The following is a 15,592-nucleotide window of genomic DNA, read 5'->3' on the forward strand; positions in this document are numbered from 1 at the left end:
CTAATTTACCTACAAATTGAAGAACAGAGCTGTCAACAAGTTGTTGTTCAGAATTGTCCATCTCTGCTTATACCTGCCAGGTCCACACAGTGACTTATTTATACGCTACCACCCTTCCCCCACCAGTCTCTACTTGGGCATTTACTAGCTTGCAGTCTTTGGCACAGCTGATGGTCTGCATATGTCATTATCACAATTAAAAAGTGTTTGTCCAACTTTGTTTTAAAAACATGTGAAAACATTTTATTCCATGTACAATAATGTACACAAGTTTAAGGTGGTCACGAAAGAGACCAGCAGTAATTAGAGGTATATTTACAGTAGCACACCACAGTAAACAACCACCATTCACAGACTCAATATTTTGAGATACTGTTGTTGTGCTTAAGCATACAAGGATAAATGATAATTGTATTCCGTTGAACTGAATTTTAAACAAACTGCCTGACACTGGATTTTTAAGTGACATTTTAATCACCGAGTGAATCAGAGTCAACATTTAGAGTTTCATTCAGGTGTTGTGTCAAGCATTCATTGTCTTCCTCCTCCTCTTCCTCCTCCTCCTCCTCCTCCTCACCCTCACTTCCAGTACTGTCATTGTCTTCATTTAGTTCATTTTCAGCATCAGCAGCTTCTTCAGCAACTTGTATGGGATTTTCATTAGGTGCAACAAACCCATTGTTATTAGAGATATTTGCATTTTCTTTGTCTTCAATATATACTTTTTGATGGCACATTGGGCAAGTGTCTTGAATATACAGCCATTTCCGAAGACAGAGTGCATGAAAATAATGATTGCAGGGAGTAATACGAGCAGATGTAGTAAACTCATGGTAGCAGATTGCACATACATCATCAATTTCATGTAATCGACTTCCTTTTACTTCAGGAAGGGAGTTAATTTTTTTAACAGCAGTCCTACGATTTATGAAAGTCTTCCAGCCATTCTTTGCTTGCAAATATATGTTGAAATATGCATGTAAACACATCATACAAGCCCGAATCTTACTTCCCGATTCAAATACCATGGTATAAGCTCCATTTCCAAACATGATCACTCCAAATATAAACTCAATAATACTGCCCGTTGAACGGACATAGTAGACATAATCATCAAGCTTTTCCCACAGCACATTATAATAGCCATCAATCATGAACAGAACATAAACAGTGATAGAAACAATTACTTTTAAGCAGAGTTCCACACAAAATGCTGTAACTGCAAAAAGCCATGTATTTAGTGCATAGTGGTGCCAAAGGACATAACTGAGTAGAACTGGAAGGATAAAAAGGCAAGCTGAAACAAACAGTACTGGGAAGTGTCTGCGAAATGACGACACGTGGGAGGCACTGAGAGACATTAACACGGGGTCTGTCATTCCATGGATAAAATGCAGGACTGCAGTTAACAAAAGGCACATGTTTCGACTTAGGCGAACTAGTCTCTCTTCTGGCTTTAGCCCGCTTAAACCAGTCTGCAGAGCCAAAATAAAAAACAAAACTGGTGCTACAAAACCAAGCTTCTTGTCATCTTCATCAGTTGATCCAATGAAAGCCAAAATACCAAGTCCCAAATAATGGGCGATTGAAGAAATTACAGCACTCATGCCTAAGACAGTTAAAGTAGAATCACACCCACTTATAATAAGACTGCAAATTAATTCCCAACAATTTTCCCAAGATATTAGGTAGAATTTCTCTTCTGTATCAGTTTCTGCCATCCTGACAACATACGCTAATATGACAGCTTGTGCTGTGAGTCTTGTTAGCCAGAAGACACGCAATACTGCTGGAAAACGGATCCTTTTCCATGTGTCTTCCATCAATAGCTGTAATCCATAAATGCGATACATGTGCCTTACAAGGAGATAAACATATCGCGCAGAATAATAGAACCATTTAATTTTCATAGCTAAAATGACTGTGGTATATAATGTCAGAATCAGGCCTGAAGTGAAAACTAAAATTTGTCTGACATGAAAAGGTAATTCAATAATCAATCCTATTATAGGGATCAATATATCCAGTATGATTAGTTGAGAATATATGGACTGCACGTTTAACAATGTAACATATCCAATTCCAAAGGTAAGCTGAAGGACAGAAAGTGCCATCCATAGCGAGGGTCCCTTATGAGGAAAGAAGTGAATTCCAGAAGCTGCTGTATAGTAGGCACTGTAGAAGTTTATGTGCAAAGAAGCATGATAATTCACCAATACTGAAGTTGCAGCAAGCAGAAAAGCTGAGGTGATCATATAAAACTTGAAAAGTGCTCGCTGCTGCAAGACCAGAACCACACTGGATACAAAGACACCTAAAAAAACAGATGGAAATCATTTAGCATGCAGTAGAAACTGGACATGTTTTTATCTCATTAGTTTTGAGCTACACAGTTATTCAACTCTTCCTTTTCACTTCAGTCACTTGCATTCATTTTACACAGTCCCATAAAACTGGCAAATAAAACTATTTTCTAAACCTCCATTTATTTATTTATTTTTGCATGAGGTACCACCACTGCAGAAGAGGGCTACTTTAATTTGCTTTTGCTGTAGTCTTGAACTTACCAAACACCTACAAAGCAAAAATACCACAAGCATAAGTTACCACTACTATCAACATTATTTGCAGCTTGTGTGGAGACTTGCAAGTTTTCCTCATCATTCACGAAGGTGGCTTCAGACAGCATTGAGACACAGAGCATATGAATTCTGAGGCCAGTGGGAGTCATCATATCATCTAGTCTGACCTGCATGTCTAATCCAAGTCAATTCACCTTACAGGTTACAGGTGCTCAGTGCAGGGGTGGCACAGAATTTTAAGAATTCAGACCCCGTGGACATACACAGGACTTCAGTCTCTGGGACCATTAACCCAATTCAAACCCCTTTTATCAAGTTATTTAAAATCTAGAGGCCATTAAGTAGAGCAATAATTATATTTAAAAACCACTTGTGCTTAAATTAAACTGGTTTTATTTTGTGGTCACTCAACTTGCATCACTCCAAAAAGTCAAGTTTTTGTCACATCCCAAAATAATGAAGCACCTCAAACAAATTAAACTGATAGGAAACAATTATTTTTTTTCTAATAAGTGTGGCATTACCAAGATATGAAACAAAAATGATAACTACCCAAATTATTCTTATTCATGCCTGCAAGAAGCTATGGAAAAGTTAGGTTCAAGTTTATAGTTTTACTGCACCCACATATTTCTAATGGCTAGGAGAGACTCAGGCAGCAAACCAATCTCCTGTCACATAGCTGGGGCAGTGGCTTCTGAGCTTTTCAAGTAGATATCCATGTATTTAAACAGAAAGTATTTGCAGTCTCCTATTTTTATAATTATCCCAGTAACCATTTAGGGTGTGCCGAGAAATAGTTGGAGAATGGAAAGGTATGGAACCGAGTAGGAGAATGAGGTTCTTTGCTTGTAGACTGGTAACATTTTTCAGTGCTTCTACCCCATTCCCATTTGGATTTCACAATCCCAGGGGCAGAGATCAAAACCTCTGGCTGAAACACTAGCGTGGAAGCATTACAGATGCAGTGTCCTTGCAAGCCAGGAGACGACCACAGAAATTAAACCTGTCAAGTTTTACGTTCTGTTTCCTCACTGCCCTAGATTTGTACCTAGAGTAATTTTAAAGAAATGTTTCTAGTTTAGATTTAAAAGCCTATTTTTCCTTCTGATTTAAGAAGGAAACTTTGGAGACTGTTCTATAGATGTAGTTAGTTTTGTTGAGCTGAAGTCAAGTAAAAAGCAGGGTAGATTTGCACCTTATAGACTGAAGCAGTGATTCTCAATCAGGGTACTTTAAGATCCTTTGAAGGGTGGCACAGGGTGCTGTGCAATGTTAGCCCATTAGGTGTCAAAATATGGTTCCCAAGATAAACCCAGAGCTTTCAAATATAAATCCATAGGGTCCAAAATATTTGGCCCCTTTTTGGTTTAATTTCGTCTGTACTGCCATTTTCTGAGGAGGGCCTCGAGCTCATCTAGAGATGCAGAGCTCACTTTATCAAATACTGTGGAAGCACGTGCACATTTGACTACAAAGGCAGCAGGGAGGGGGAGAAAGGGTAGTGCTGGGGGAAGCAAACAAGCAAAGACCCATGGGCAAAAGTGAATCCTGGTAATGGAATAAGAATCCAAAGTCATCATGTAAACCGTACTTAACAGAGTCTAGTCTATGGATGATTTTATTCTGCAGTTTCCCGTTCAAACTGATTCACATACAAGTTTGGATAGATTATGTTTTCTTACCAAGTCTAAAAGTTGCTATCAATATCTGTTCTATAATCCAAAGGTATCCCAGATCTATTTTATTTAAGGACAAACATATGCCTTCTAAAAGTACCAATTCAGTTTGCTTTTTTATATTATTCCAAACCCTCTAGGAATAAATGTTTTAAAGCAAAATTTTTTTAGTAACCTTAGGATGGCATTACTTGCAAAGTATTTATACCACAGTTTTACAAAAGTAATGTTAGTCTTAACTCCTGTGCTGTGGTTTTGTATTTATTTCACATGGCATCTTGGAAACAATGGAGCAATCAACTTTGCTGAGACTGCATTCCATTACTAGTGTTGGCAATGATTATTATCCTAGCAGGGTTGAGGGACTGTATAAAAGGAAACAGCAATCCAAGAATGATGTGGATAAGAATCAAATGTCAACAGGTATAAATAAGACATTTGTACATCTTACCAAGACCTATTCATTAAGCAATATTGGCTGATATCAGGGGCACTTTCTCAAGATTAAGGACTAACCTGGAGAAGTTGGTAGCTTAAGGAAGAGACTCAAGAAGTTAACTCCAAGATTATAATTAATTTTAAAGAAATGTCTTGTATTAGGAGCCAAATTATTATTTAGAACTATCTTTCTGGTAGGAATGAGTTCATTTACTATTTCTTGTACAAACTCTTGGAAAGAATCAATGATTCCTGTTTACCCATAGTCATTAGCAGGACTCAAAGAACATGATTTTTTGCATCCACATTCTTGTGATATCTTGAACGCTAAATACAAGTTTCTCACCTGTTCAGCTGCTCTGAAACACATAGCCAGGAAACCTGGCTTTCCCTTCCTGCCTAGAATAACTTATTTGCATTTACATATTACAGGTCATTTTTAAACACTGAGCGTTCACAAATGCTCAGAGGCTCCTAAAATAGAAATTATCCTGATCTAAAAGGCAGGCAGGCTCCTGTGCTCCACCACTGCTTTTTCCCAACAGGCCAGCCACCACATGGGCAAAATCCTCGACTGCATAAATGTCAAGTCACCCCCGGCCAAATCCTGCCTATCCAGTCCATTGCCTTGCTAATGCAAGATTGTTCTGTGCAGTATTTACTAAACAGTGGGGCTTCTGCCATTTCATCTCGGGAAACTATCCTGCACAGCCTAATATATCTTGCTCAAGACAATTTTCTTCACGTTCCACCTACATTTTTCCATACTATTTCACCTCTCTTTGTGGCTGTAACTTCTTCCCCAACTAAATATTTACATAGTCTCTCTGTATTCAACATTTAATCAATCTTTTTACTCTTTCAAACCACTCTCCAACTGTAAATTATTTCTCAACTCCCAGCAATTTGTCAGTGCCTTCCTGGCAATGTGGTATCCAGAGTTTGACCTTCAGTTACATCAGAGCTGTGTCAAAAGGATATAATCTCCTTAGATAATAGTTGTTTCTAACTCAAAATCACATGGAATTGCCACTGAACTTCTCTGCCCCCAACCCTGTCCTTCAAATTGAATCTCAGCCTTAGCAGTGCTGCCAGTTACTCTGTCAAATCAGTTCACTCATATGAAGAGAGACTATTTTTTGAAGTGGCAATTAAAAACAACAGACCAGTGTCACCCAAGCAGATCTCCTAGCTAGAAGCAAAAGGAGATAGAGAGTAGGTAACTAGGGAGATAAAATGAGGTGAAGCAACAGGGTAATAAAAAGACTGCACAACAGTTTTAAGGCTTAGTTTTCCTCCAACTTAATGTCTATAATCTTAGTAAAGTCAAGGCTATTGCATAAAAATAAAATTAGAAGTTTATTATACAATTTTGAAGCAAAACAAGGCTGTTACGGAGCCATCTGGAACAGTGTTTCTGAAGTGCTGAACAGCAATTCCCTCCAAAGTATCAGTGAAATTTCCACCAGAACACTTTTCCTCTGATCCATACATAGTTACATTTTTTTTAAATAGGAAAAATAATAGTAAGTTGCTACAAGTACAATCAGACCTATCTTTTGCTGCAATAGTTTTAAGACAAACTTTCCCCATTTAATATGGCATGATTGAAAGGATGTTTCTGAATCCAGTATGTTGTTGATCTTGAAGTTGCATATTTATCAACTGCAAAACAAGTCTTTACCTATAACTCAAAAGATCCCCGTGTTTGTTTACAAACACAGACTATATAAACTTTTCTTAATTTGAAGAAATGAAGGATTAAAGAGAGCGAGCAACAAACACTCCAAGGGAGTGTCCTCGCTACTTAAACTGTTTCTAATACACTAAAGACAGAAAACCCCAACAGTCAGTAGGTCATCTACTACTGGACCAGTCCCTTCAGCACAGTTAAGTGTTTCCGTCTAATATGTAAATATTCCAAATAAAACAAACCACTGCTCCTTCCCCAAAACTTTTTTTTGGAAAAGCTACCATATGAATACAGTTCTGCAGAACTCCTTAATTATTTAATCCTATTATTACACAGTTAAATGGAGCTCACCCAGCAACATATCCACCAAGCCTCAGCTGCGTAATGTCAAGGCATTTGATAAAACATTTCTCTCTTGCCATGAAGGACTCCGAAATGTGCTTCACTGAGACATGCAAAAAGAATTTTTCCCCCAAACCATCACTCATTTGGTCTGTTTCAGGCTTCACCTTTACTAGCTGAGAGATGCAAGGGTGGGAGAGGTGAAAGTAAATCAGAGCGTTTCAGTGCTCCCGGAGAAAGGGACTGGAACCACAGATCCTCTCTCCTTCCTCCACAAAGCGAAAGAAGCAGCGCCAAAGCTACCCGCACCAGCTACAATCTCATACACAGGGAATAAGTCAGGGCTTTCTAACCTCCTTGTTTTAGGGGAAAGAGCATTGAGCCCAGAGTCTTTCTAACCGCCTCAATGTAAGAAGCGGCAGTCCGAGGGCATCCCATACTGGCATCTGAAGGCACTTAATATTTTCAAAACACTATCACTCAGAAACGTAGATGGCTCCTTCTATCTATGGGTAAAAGAACAAGCTGAAGCCAAACATAAGCAGAGGGAGGTACTTGGCCACATTAGTCTGAAGGCTAGACTTGCACCATGTCATATCTAACAAAGCCAACTGCTGCTTACAAGTGTATGCATCTCTGATTTAGTTAGTCTACAATGCACAAATCTAGCCTAACACCACCTAAAGCCACAATGCTAGAGGCCTCCAATCACACTGGTCATGCTGGTTGCATTTAAGCTGCTGCTACACGTTACATATATTATGCAATTAACTGACGAATCTCACAATTAATTTAGACCAGCCACATGTGCAAAGACCAGTCACAGGTGCAAAGTAATGATCACACAATCAGCTGGAAAAAGTTGCAATAAATTTAGATTGGCCACAGGTGCAAAGTAATTATCACACCATAAAAAGGACTATCCAGCTAGAAAAAGAGCCAAGGAGCTAGGAAGTTGGTGCTTGAAAAACATGCAGCCATTTCATAGCTAATTTTTATCTAGCTTTAATTTGAATGTGTAGCAGGGCCCTATAGCTCAGAAACAGAGATGCTCCTAATCTACGGGTAAAAGACCCGAAGCCGCTGTGAGCAGAGGGGTGCTTAGCTGTGTCAGTCTGAAGTCAGGCTAGACTTGCATCTTGTTGGCTGATAAAAGTGGTATGTGATGATGCTGACTGCTACTTATGAAAGCTTATGTGTTTCTGGTTTAGTTAGTCTGTAAGGTGCAAATCTGCCCTGATTTCTCCCTGAAGTCAATGTTCCAGAGGCCCGCAATCACACTGGTCACATTGGTTGCACTTAGGCGGCTGCTGCACATTGCATATATTAACACAATTAACCAGTGAATCGCACAATAAATTTAGACCAGCCATACATGCAAAGTAATTATCGCACCATGCAAAGGACTATCCAGCTAGAAAAAAGTCAACGAGCTATAAAGTTAGTACTTGCAAACATGAAACAACTTAATAGTTGTTTTCCATCCAGCTTTAATTTGAACATGCAGCAAGACCCTATCACTCAGAAAGAGATGTTCCTTCTCTCTACGGATAAAAAAAATGACCCAGAGTCAAACCTGAGTAGAGGCGCTTAGCTGTGTCAGTCTGAAGTCAGGCTAGACTTGCACCGCACAGGCTAAGGAAATCAGTATCTGATGAAGTGGTGCTGCTTATGAAAACTTGTGCATCTCTGATTTAGTCTTTAAGGTATAAATCTACCCCAACTTCTGTCTGAAGCCAAGGCACCAGAGGCCTGCCATCACACTGGTCACACCAGTGACATTTATTGCCCCAAAACAGAGATGCTCCTTTTATCTATAGGTAAAAACGCAACCAGATGCCCAATATGAACAGAGAGGCACTGAGTTGCATCTATCTGGAATCAGGCTAGGCTTGCCCCCTCTCAGCTCCTGAAATTGGTCTCTGATGAAGCCAGCTGCTGCTTACAAAAAGGCTTTTCCCATCTCTAAGCTGGTCTATAAGGTGCAAGTCTACTGGGAAACCAAGACACCAGGGACCTGCAATCACTCTGGTCACATTTATGGCTCAGAATCAGAGATGCTTCCAATATCTCTGGGTAAAAAAAGACCCAAAGCCAAATATGAGCAGAGAGGGGCACTCAGCTGTATCAGTCAAGTCCAGCAAGACTTTCACCTTGTTGGCTAACTAAATCTGTATCCGATGAAGCGAGCTGCTTCTTGCATCCTGGCTTAGCCAACTAGGTGAAAGTCTTGTTGGACTTATGAGCAGAGAGGGGCACTCAGCTGTATCAGTCGTATCTGGCTTTTGCAGATCTACCCCGACGTCTGCCTAAAACCCATGCACCAGAGGCCAGCTGTCACACCTCTCACACTGGTTGCATTCAGGCAGCTCCTATACATTACATACACGGGTGAATCGCACAACCAATTTACACCGGCCACACACAGGCAAAGTACCCATCACACCCTAAAAAGCACTATCCAGCTAGAAAAAAGAGCCAGGGAGCTATCAAATCGGTACTTGCAAACATGAAACCACTCCACAGCCAGTTGCTACCCAGCCTGACTCGGAAGCAGGGCCCCAGCACCCGAGACGGACCCTCCTTGTCCACGGTCGGGGGAGGGAAGCCAAACCCCAGCAGTGTCAGGCCGAAGTCAGCAGACGTGCAAAGCATCGGCTAAGAAAACTGGTATCTGGTGAAACGGGGTGCAATGATACCATCTGATTCAATGACACCATCTGATGACAGGATCTGCTGCTTGCAAAAGCTTGGCCCGTCTCTGACTGAGCGAGTCTGGAAGGTGTCAATCGACCCCGACCCGTGCCTGAAGCCGAGGCACCAGCGGCCTGCCCTCACCCCGCACACGTTTCCTGCCCGCAAACACAGATGCCCCTTTCATGTCAACACCCCGGGCCGCAGGCGCTCGCGGGGTCAGGCCCGGCCCGGCCCGGCCCGGCCCAAAGGCAGCGGGAGCGGGACGCAGCCACAGCTCCCGCCCGGCCCGGCCCGGCCCGGCCCGGCCTGGCCCGTCTGTGGGGGGCCCGCGCGGCCCGGGTGTCCTCCAGGCCCCCGCCCCCGGCTCACCCAGCAGCCGCAGCAGCGCGCCCAGCAGCGCGGCGCCCCGGGAGCCGGCGGGCAGCGGCGCCGCGTTGAAGATGGCGTCGATGAGGAAGAGGCTGGGCACCCGCAGCGCCACCTCCAGCCCGGCCCGCAGCCGCGCGCCCAGCCACGGGGGGCCCGGCGCCGCCATCGCCGCGCGGACCGCGCTACCGCCCCGCCGCCGCCGCCGCGCCCGGGCCCCGCCGGGCTCCCCGCGCCCGAGCCGCCGCCTCCATGTTCCCGCGCGGATCCGCCCGCGGCGCTCGGGGCGGGGCGGGGCCGCCGCGTCACAATGCGAGGCCCCGCCCCCCGCTTCCTGCTGCCCCCGGAACGCGCCCGGGAAACCCCGCGGGGGCGGTGTTGCGCGGCTCCCAGGTCCCAGCGCCGGGGCCGGGGCGTCACTGCCCGACAGCAGCTCCGGCGTGTCGGAGCGTGTCCCGAGCGCCTTGCACCACCTGCTGCCATCCCCGACTGCCAGGCTCCAAAGAAGTTCCTCCAGTGGTTCGGTTTGGACGCAGAAAAAAAATATATAAGCAAATTTAACAAGTTTCTAACAGTTTCCCAAGAAAGTATCTTTCCCTTTCCCCCTTTTTTTGGTCCCTTTCTTTTTTATCCCTTTTCCTTCCATATCTTAATTATGGATGGTCCTTTTTTCCCCCTCGGGACTGGGTAGGATGCCTTTTCCATTAGTAAAACTTCCCTAATGTTTGAAACCGGGGTTGTCGACCAGGGGTGCAGGCGTTGGCGATGCGTAGGGGGTGCCCACGCACCCCCTGGCAGCACCAGCCGCGAAACAAAGTGCACTTCCAGTTTCGCCACTGGCTTGGCAATCAGCTGCTGGGGGACCCTCCGCCCAGTTGGCAATCTTGTGCCCCCCCAGGCTCAGGAGGCACCGATCACCTATGGATACACGTACCCTTGTGGGTACCTGGGAAGCCACGCACCACCCTGTGCCGCCACCTCCAGGAGCGGGGCCAGGGGGTGGCAAGGGCAGCAGTGCCCCTCTACAGTGCCTGGCTGGCTGGGTGGGGGAAGCTTGTATGCAGCCTGCGCTGCTGCTCTGTGGCTGGCTGCCAGGGGTACATTTATTAAAAAAGGTTGAAACCCCCTGTTTTAAGCCATGACCAGTCAGTGATTTTTGAGGGTACTTCTCTTCCAGACCTGTATGCTTGTTTTTAGTGGCAACGGATCACTGATGAGCTTTCAACTGAATCTAGCACTACACAGTTTGAGTCTGGCTCAACATACGGTTATGGGAAGGATGATCCCTCCCAGCACGCCCGCACCGCACTGCTTTCATGGTTTTAGTAACTCATCTAATTTGCGATCCCAAATCTTCCATACTCTGCCCCAGAAGTCTGCCTACATTGGCCATTTTCATAAAATTTCCTTCACGTGCCTGTATTTTTACTACCACGTTTTCTAAGCTTGTTTAGACACGGGAGACTTGGACGGTTGCTTCTGAGCGCGTCGTTCACCTTTGAGCGTTACCGTTGTTTTAGTGGGTTGTGTGGGATTTCCTGAGGGATTATATACAATCAATGACACACGGTGTCTAGATCACGTAAAAGAGAGGTGTTCTTTGAAATCACCTTTCCCTCCTCAAATATTGTCATTGATCTACAGCCCTCCAGGGTAATGGGGGTCTCTCCATTAATTTGATGGATTTAGATCCGGCCCAACTTTGTTGCCTCTGAATGACCCTAAGCTTTGTGCACCCTCACAAAGCTGAAAAAACACAGGCAGATTGCTAAGGAATTGGTTTTCAAAATCCAACACACATGGACAGAGTACTTTTTTTTAAAGGAAACCTTATCTCTGACAACAATTTCTACTGCACAGTGAAAGGCACAAGCTGGATCCAGTCTCTTCTGGGCCAGGCAGCTGCAGGGTGGCAGCTCCAGCTCGGTCCAGGGGCCAAGGCTAGAGCTACTGCCTGGCTGGGTGGAGACTGGAGCTATCCTGTGCTCAGTGCCCTGGGCAGGAGCTGGAGCCACAACCGAGGGTAAGCTGTGGCCAGGGGGGCAGTTATGGGGGGCAAAGGCACACAGGCAGGGCAGGCAGCAGGAAGGAAGGGGTAGGGGTCAGGTCACTTGACTCCCCCATCACCTGTACACCCACTTCCTGCCCCTTGCACTTGCTTGCCTTCCTTCTGCTGCTTGCACTGCTGGAGGGGGGGGAGAGTGGTGAATTTAAGAAGTCCTTCCAAAAGTTAGATTTTATACATGGAAAATTGTAACAAATTTATAAATGTATGAAATTTTAGGGGGGGGGGGGTCATTTTATATGCAACGTTGTCTTGGATTAGGGTAAATACAGGAACTAGTTCCAGGCCAAACTGAAGTTGCGGGTTTGTTTTTTGTTTCACTGGGGGATATGTGTATTTTTTATTCTGCTTTTCCTTGAAGATAGCTGAACCATTATGATTCAAACTTTCCAGAATAAATTTACTGCCAGGCAAGAAAGAATTTTACAAAAATGTAGGCATAAAAATGACTAAAACTCTTAATTATAGCTTCTCCTAAGCCTGGTACTTATAATAATATTGGCAATCATGTTCAGTTTGAAATAAAGAGCAATGTAAATCAAGCAGACTTGAGATGAAGTATATGAAATCCAGTTAATGCTCCTTTTGAAGAAGAAATAAATGGGATCAAAATGTATAGTTCTGACTAAATATAATATAATAAATTATATTGTATAAATAAATATGTATAATGAGCTATAATTCTGTACAAGATATATTGCAAATATTCATTGGTATATAGTATAATTTATACTGATGATCAGCTGCAAATTGTTCCCTGCAGGTGAAATCCTATGCCCACAGAGGACCTCATTAACTTCAATTAATATCCTCAGTGGTGCAAGTTCAGCTTGCAGTACAGCTTTCACAGTACAGCTTGCAGGATCAGAGCCTGCACTGCTGTTTGAGCATTGTCTTGATGGAAATAAAGGGAAGAAAGCAGTTGACTGGATTTTCAGAGTGAATATGCGTGTTTGTGAACAGCTCAGTAACATACAGCTCCAACCCACATGAACTCCTAAGGTATATTAATGCAACTAAATTGACTCAGATCAAATGAGCAGATACATTTTTGCATGCGTATTTCTGAAAATTTGCCCCAATATCTAAAATTGCTGCTGTTAATCGCTGAAGTAAAAAAAAAAAGCTTGCATTCTACTCTAGAAATCAGCATTAATATAGGTAGGATGTGTAAAGATGACACCTGCTGGATATTTACAGTTTTGCAATTGTGCTTTTCTCGTACGATGATCATTTGCAATAACAAACCACATTTTGTTCTTTTAGACTGATGAAACCTCACCAAAGCCAGTGGATCACACATATGGTACAGACTATATCACATTATTTCTGTAGTTAAGCCTAATTTAGCACCCCGATATAAATATTAAGGTTACATCTTATTCCTCCTTGAATTTATATTAACACTCCTAAAAAATGGTTTCCTTACATAGCCTAGGGATTTCTGTGGCTTCCTATTGATTTAACTGGCATATAGTGTAGACATAGATGCTCCTTCACCTGCCTCTTTCAAGTCTAGACCTCTTAACAAAGCAGTATGATGGAACAGGCCTTGAATATTGTACTGATAATGCATAGGACTGCAGAAGTAGAAGGAAACTTCTGGGTCCCTGATGCCATTTCCCTATCAGGCAACCAAGTTAAATCATGCCTTTCATAAACTGTGTGTCAGGTAATTGGAATGAAGTCTGGGGTTTAAAGAATGGCAGAAAGATGGAGCTTTCCATCTTGCTGTTGACTTACTCTGTGATACTACCACACATCTGACATGGTACAAAAACATTTATAATATTTTCAGAATTTTTTTTGTTTGTTTTTGACCTGCCTGAAAAATGACAAAAGTTGTTCACAAGATTTTTCCTGTATTTTTCAAGCAGCTCTGTTTTGAGATTCTTGGATTATAGGTGTCATACACAGACCATGATGGTTTATGTGAGCCACAGCTAGTTTAATAACTTCATTACGAACGAACTGAACATGTACAGGATACCAGTGCTGGAGCTCAAAATAACTGGTCGGCGTACACTCTCACATACTTCTCCTATCAGGCTTTCTATTTACTATCCCCTAATGAAGCCAGGTTTATAGGTCTCTGCTGCCTTACATAGTTGCCTCATCTATATCTGCTGTTGGAAACAACTGATGTTTCGTAAGGACTCCTCTTCTCAGTTAGGTGCTCCAAAGGGTCTTTAAGAAACATGACTTAGACCGGGTCAGCAGCCTGCAGGCCAGATCTGACCCATGAAGAGAGTGAATCTGGCCCATGATGGTCTGATCTGCCTGTAGCAATGGAAGGGGGTTCAACAACCAGAAGCATAACTTGGGGGGAGGCAAGTGGGGAACAAGATGGTCCCTACCCTTGGGAGCTGGTGCATGAATCCCCTGAGAATTGGCTCCCCTTGCAACAGCAGCATCATTTCTAGTGGCTTGGAGGGGGGGGGGGGGGGGAGGCTTGCATGAGGCTGATGCAGGGACTAGACCTACTAGGATGTGACCTTCACGCTGTCCAGGTTACAAACGTTATCCGGTAAGCCCGTCGGTGGTGTTCTGAGGGGTTTTGGGGACGGAGGCTGGGGAGAATAGAGATTGCCTGGTAGGTGGGATTGGTAGCCTGTTTCACAAGTTGTAGTCTGCCATTGGTAAAGGATTGCCAGCCCCTGCTTTAGAGGTCCCCTAAGGCTCTATGAGTCCATACTGCAAAACTACAAGCAGTTGTAAGATCCAAATTCCTACAAGTGAAGAGGAGGAAATGGGTGATGTAGAAGCCATCCTGCTACTGCAATTCTGTGTAAAGAGTGCAGCGCCTTACATTTCTATATTTAAACTCCCCCTGCTTCTGTAGCATTAGATACCCATGCACCCATCATGGCAGAGCCTGAATTGAATCCTGCTGATGAAGTTCCCAGAGCTGAACTTCAGTGTTATCAGTGTTGACTTGGAACAAATGAGGGTCTCAACAAAGCAGCTCCACTAATTTCAAAGCTCATTACAAATTATAGGGGGAACAGAGCAAAGGATTTTTGTTTCTAACCACACATTTCTGAACAGCCTGTAAGTATAGTCAGAGATCTTTTCTTTATGTCATCAAGGACTGATTTTGCCATATGAATCTAGCCATGTCACAAGAACTAAAAACCGTTCCTGTTTTTTGAAAGAGAGGCAATTCAAAATCAGTTTTAATCAATTTGCAAATGATAAAACAGTCGACGTCCTTCTGTATTTCAAGATTTCCTTTCTTCCAAAGGAATTTTCGGAACTAATAATTTGAAAATTATTTCCCATATCTTATTCTGTACAATATTTCATTCATCACCATCTTTTTCATACTAGAAAAAGTGAAATTCTTTGTTTAACAGACCCAAAGAAAAGAGAACCGTGAAAGGAAACTGGGGTTGAGGCTTTCTCTCTGCCATTAAATAAATTTAAAGTTTGACCATTGCTCAGTAACAATATTTTATTAGTGTGAGCTTCTTCTGCATGTTTAGTATGCAGATGTTTAGTGGATTTTTGGTTGTAACCGTGTTGGTCTAAGGACATAGGCAGGCAAGGTTCTTTGAGTAGATGTGATGTCTTGTATTAGACGAGCTGAGTAGTTGGAAAAAAGTGCTTGGCAAGCTTTTGGGTGCAGTCACCCTTTTGCAAGCATAGGGACTCTCTGCTGGTCTGGCTTGTCAGTCTGCTTGTCAGACCAGCAGAGACTCCCTATGCCTGATGAAGGGTGACTGTACCT

The 15,592-nt window shown here is 43.3% G+C and overlaps 1 protein-coding gene across 2 annotated transcripts; it reads right to left on the reverse strand.

Annotated features, from left to right (window-relative positions):
* Positions 1 to 216: 216 nt before the first annotated feature.
* Positions 217 to 10,038, reverse strand: RNF139 (ring finger protein 139). Of its 2 annotated transcripts, none has more exons than XM_006262744.4 (2): positions 9,801 to 10,038; positions 217 to 2,314 (listed from the first exon to the last, which is right to left on the reverse strand). In XM_006262744.4, exons 1-2 carry the CDS (start codon positions 9,964 to 9,966, stop codon positions 471 to 473), a joined length of 2,010 nt encoding a protein of 669 aa, XP_006262806.4. In that variant the 5' UTR covers positions 9,967 to 10,038; the 3' UTR covers positions 217 to 470. The 2 variants fall into 2 exon arrangements, with proteins under 2 accessions (XP_006262806.4, XP_059579749.1); XM_059723766.1 differs by lacking the exon at positions 9,801 to 10,038 and adding an exon at positions 6,744 to 9,537.
* Between the last annotated feature and the right edge of the window lie 5,554 nt (positions 10,039 to 15,592).

Source organism: Alligator mississippiensis, chromosome 3 (genome assembly GCF_030867095.1).
Source record: "Alligator mississippiensis isolate rAllMis1 chromosome 3, rAllMis1, whole genome shotgun sequence".
NCBI lineage: Eukaryota > Metazoa > Chordata > Crocodylia > Alligatoridae > Alligator > Alligator mississippiensis.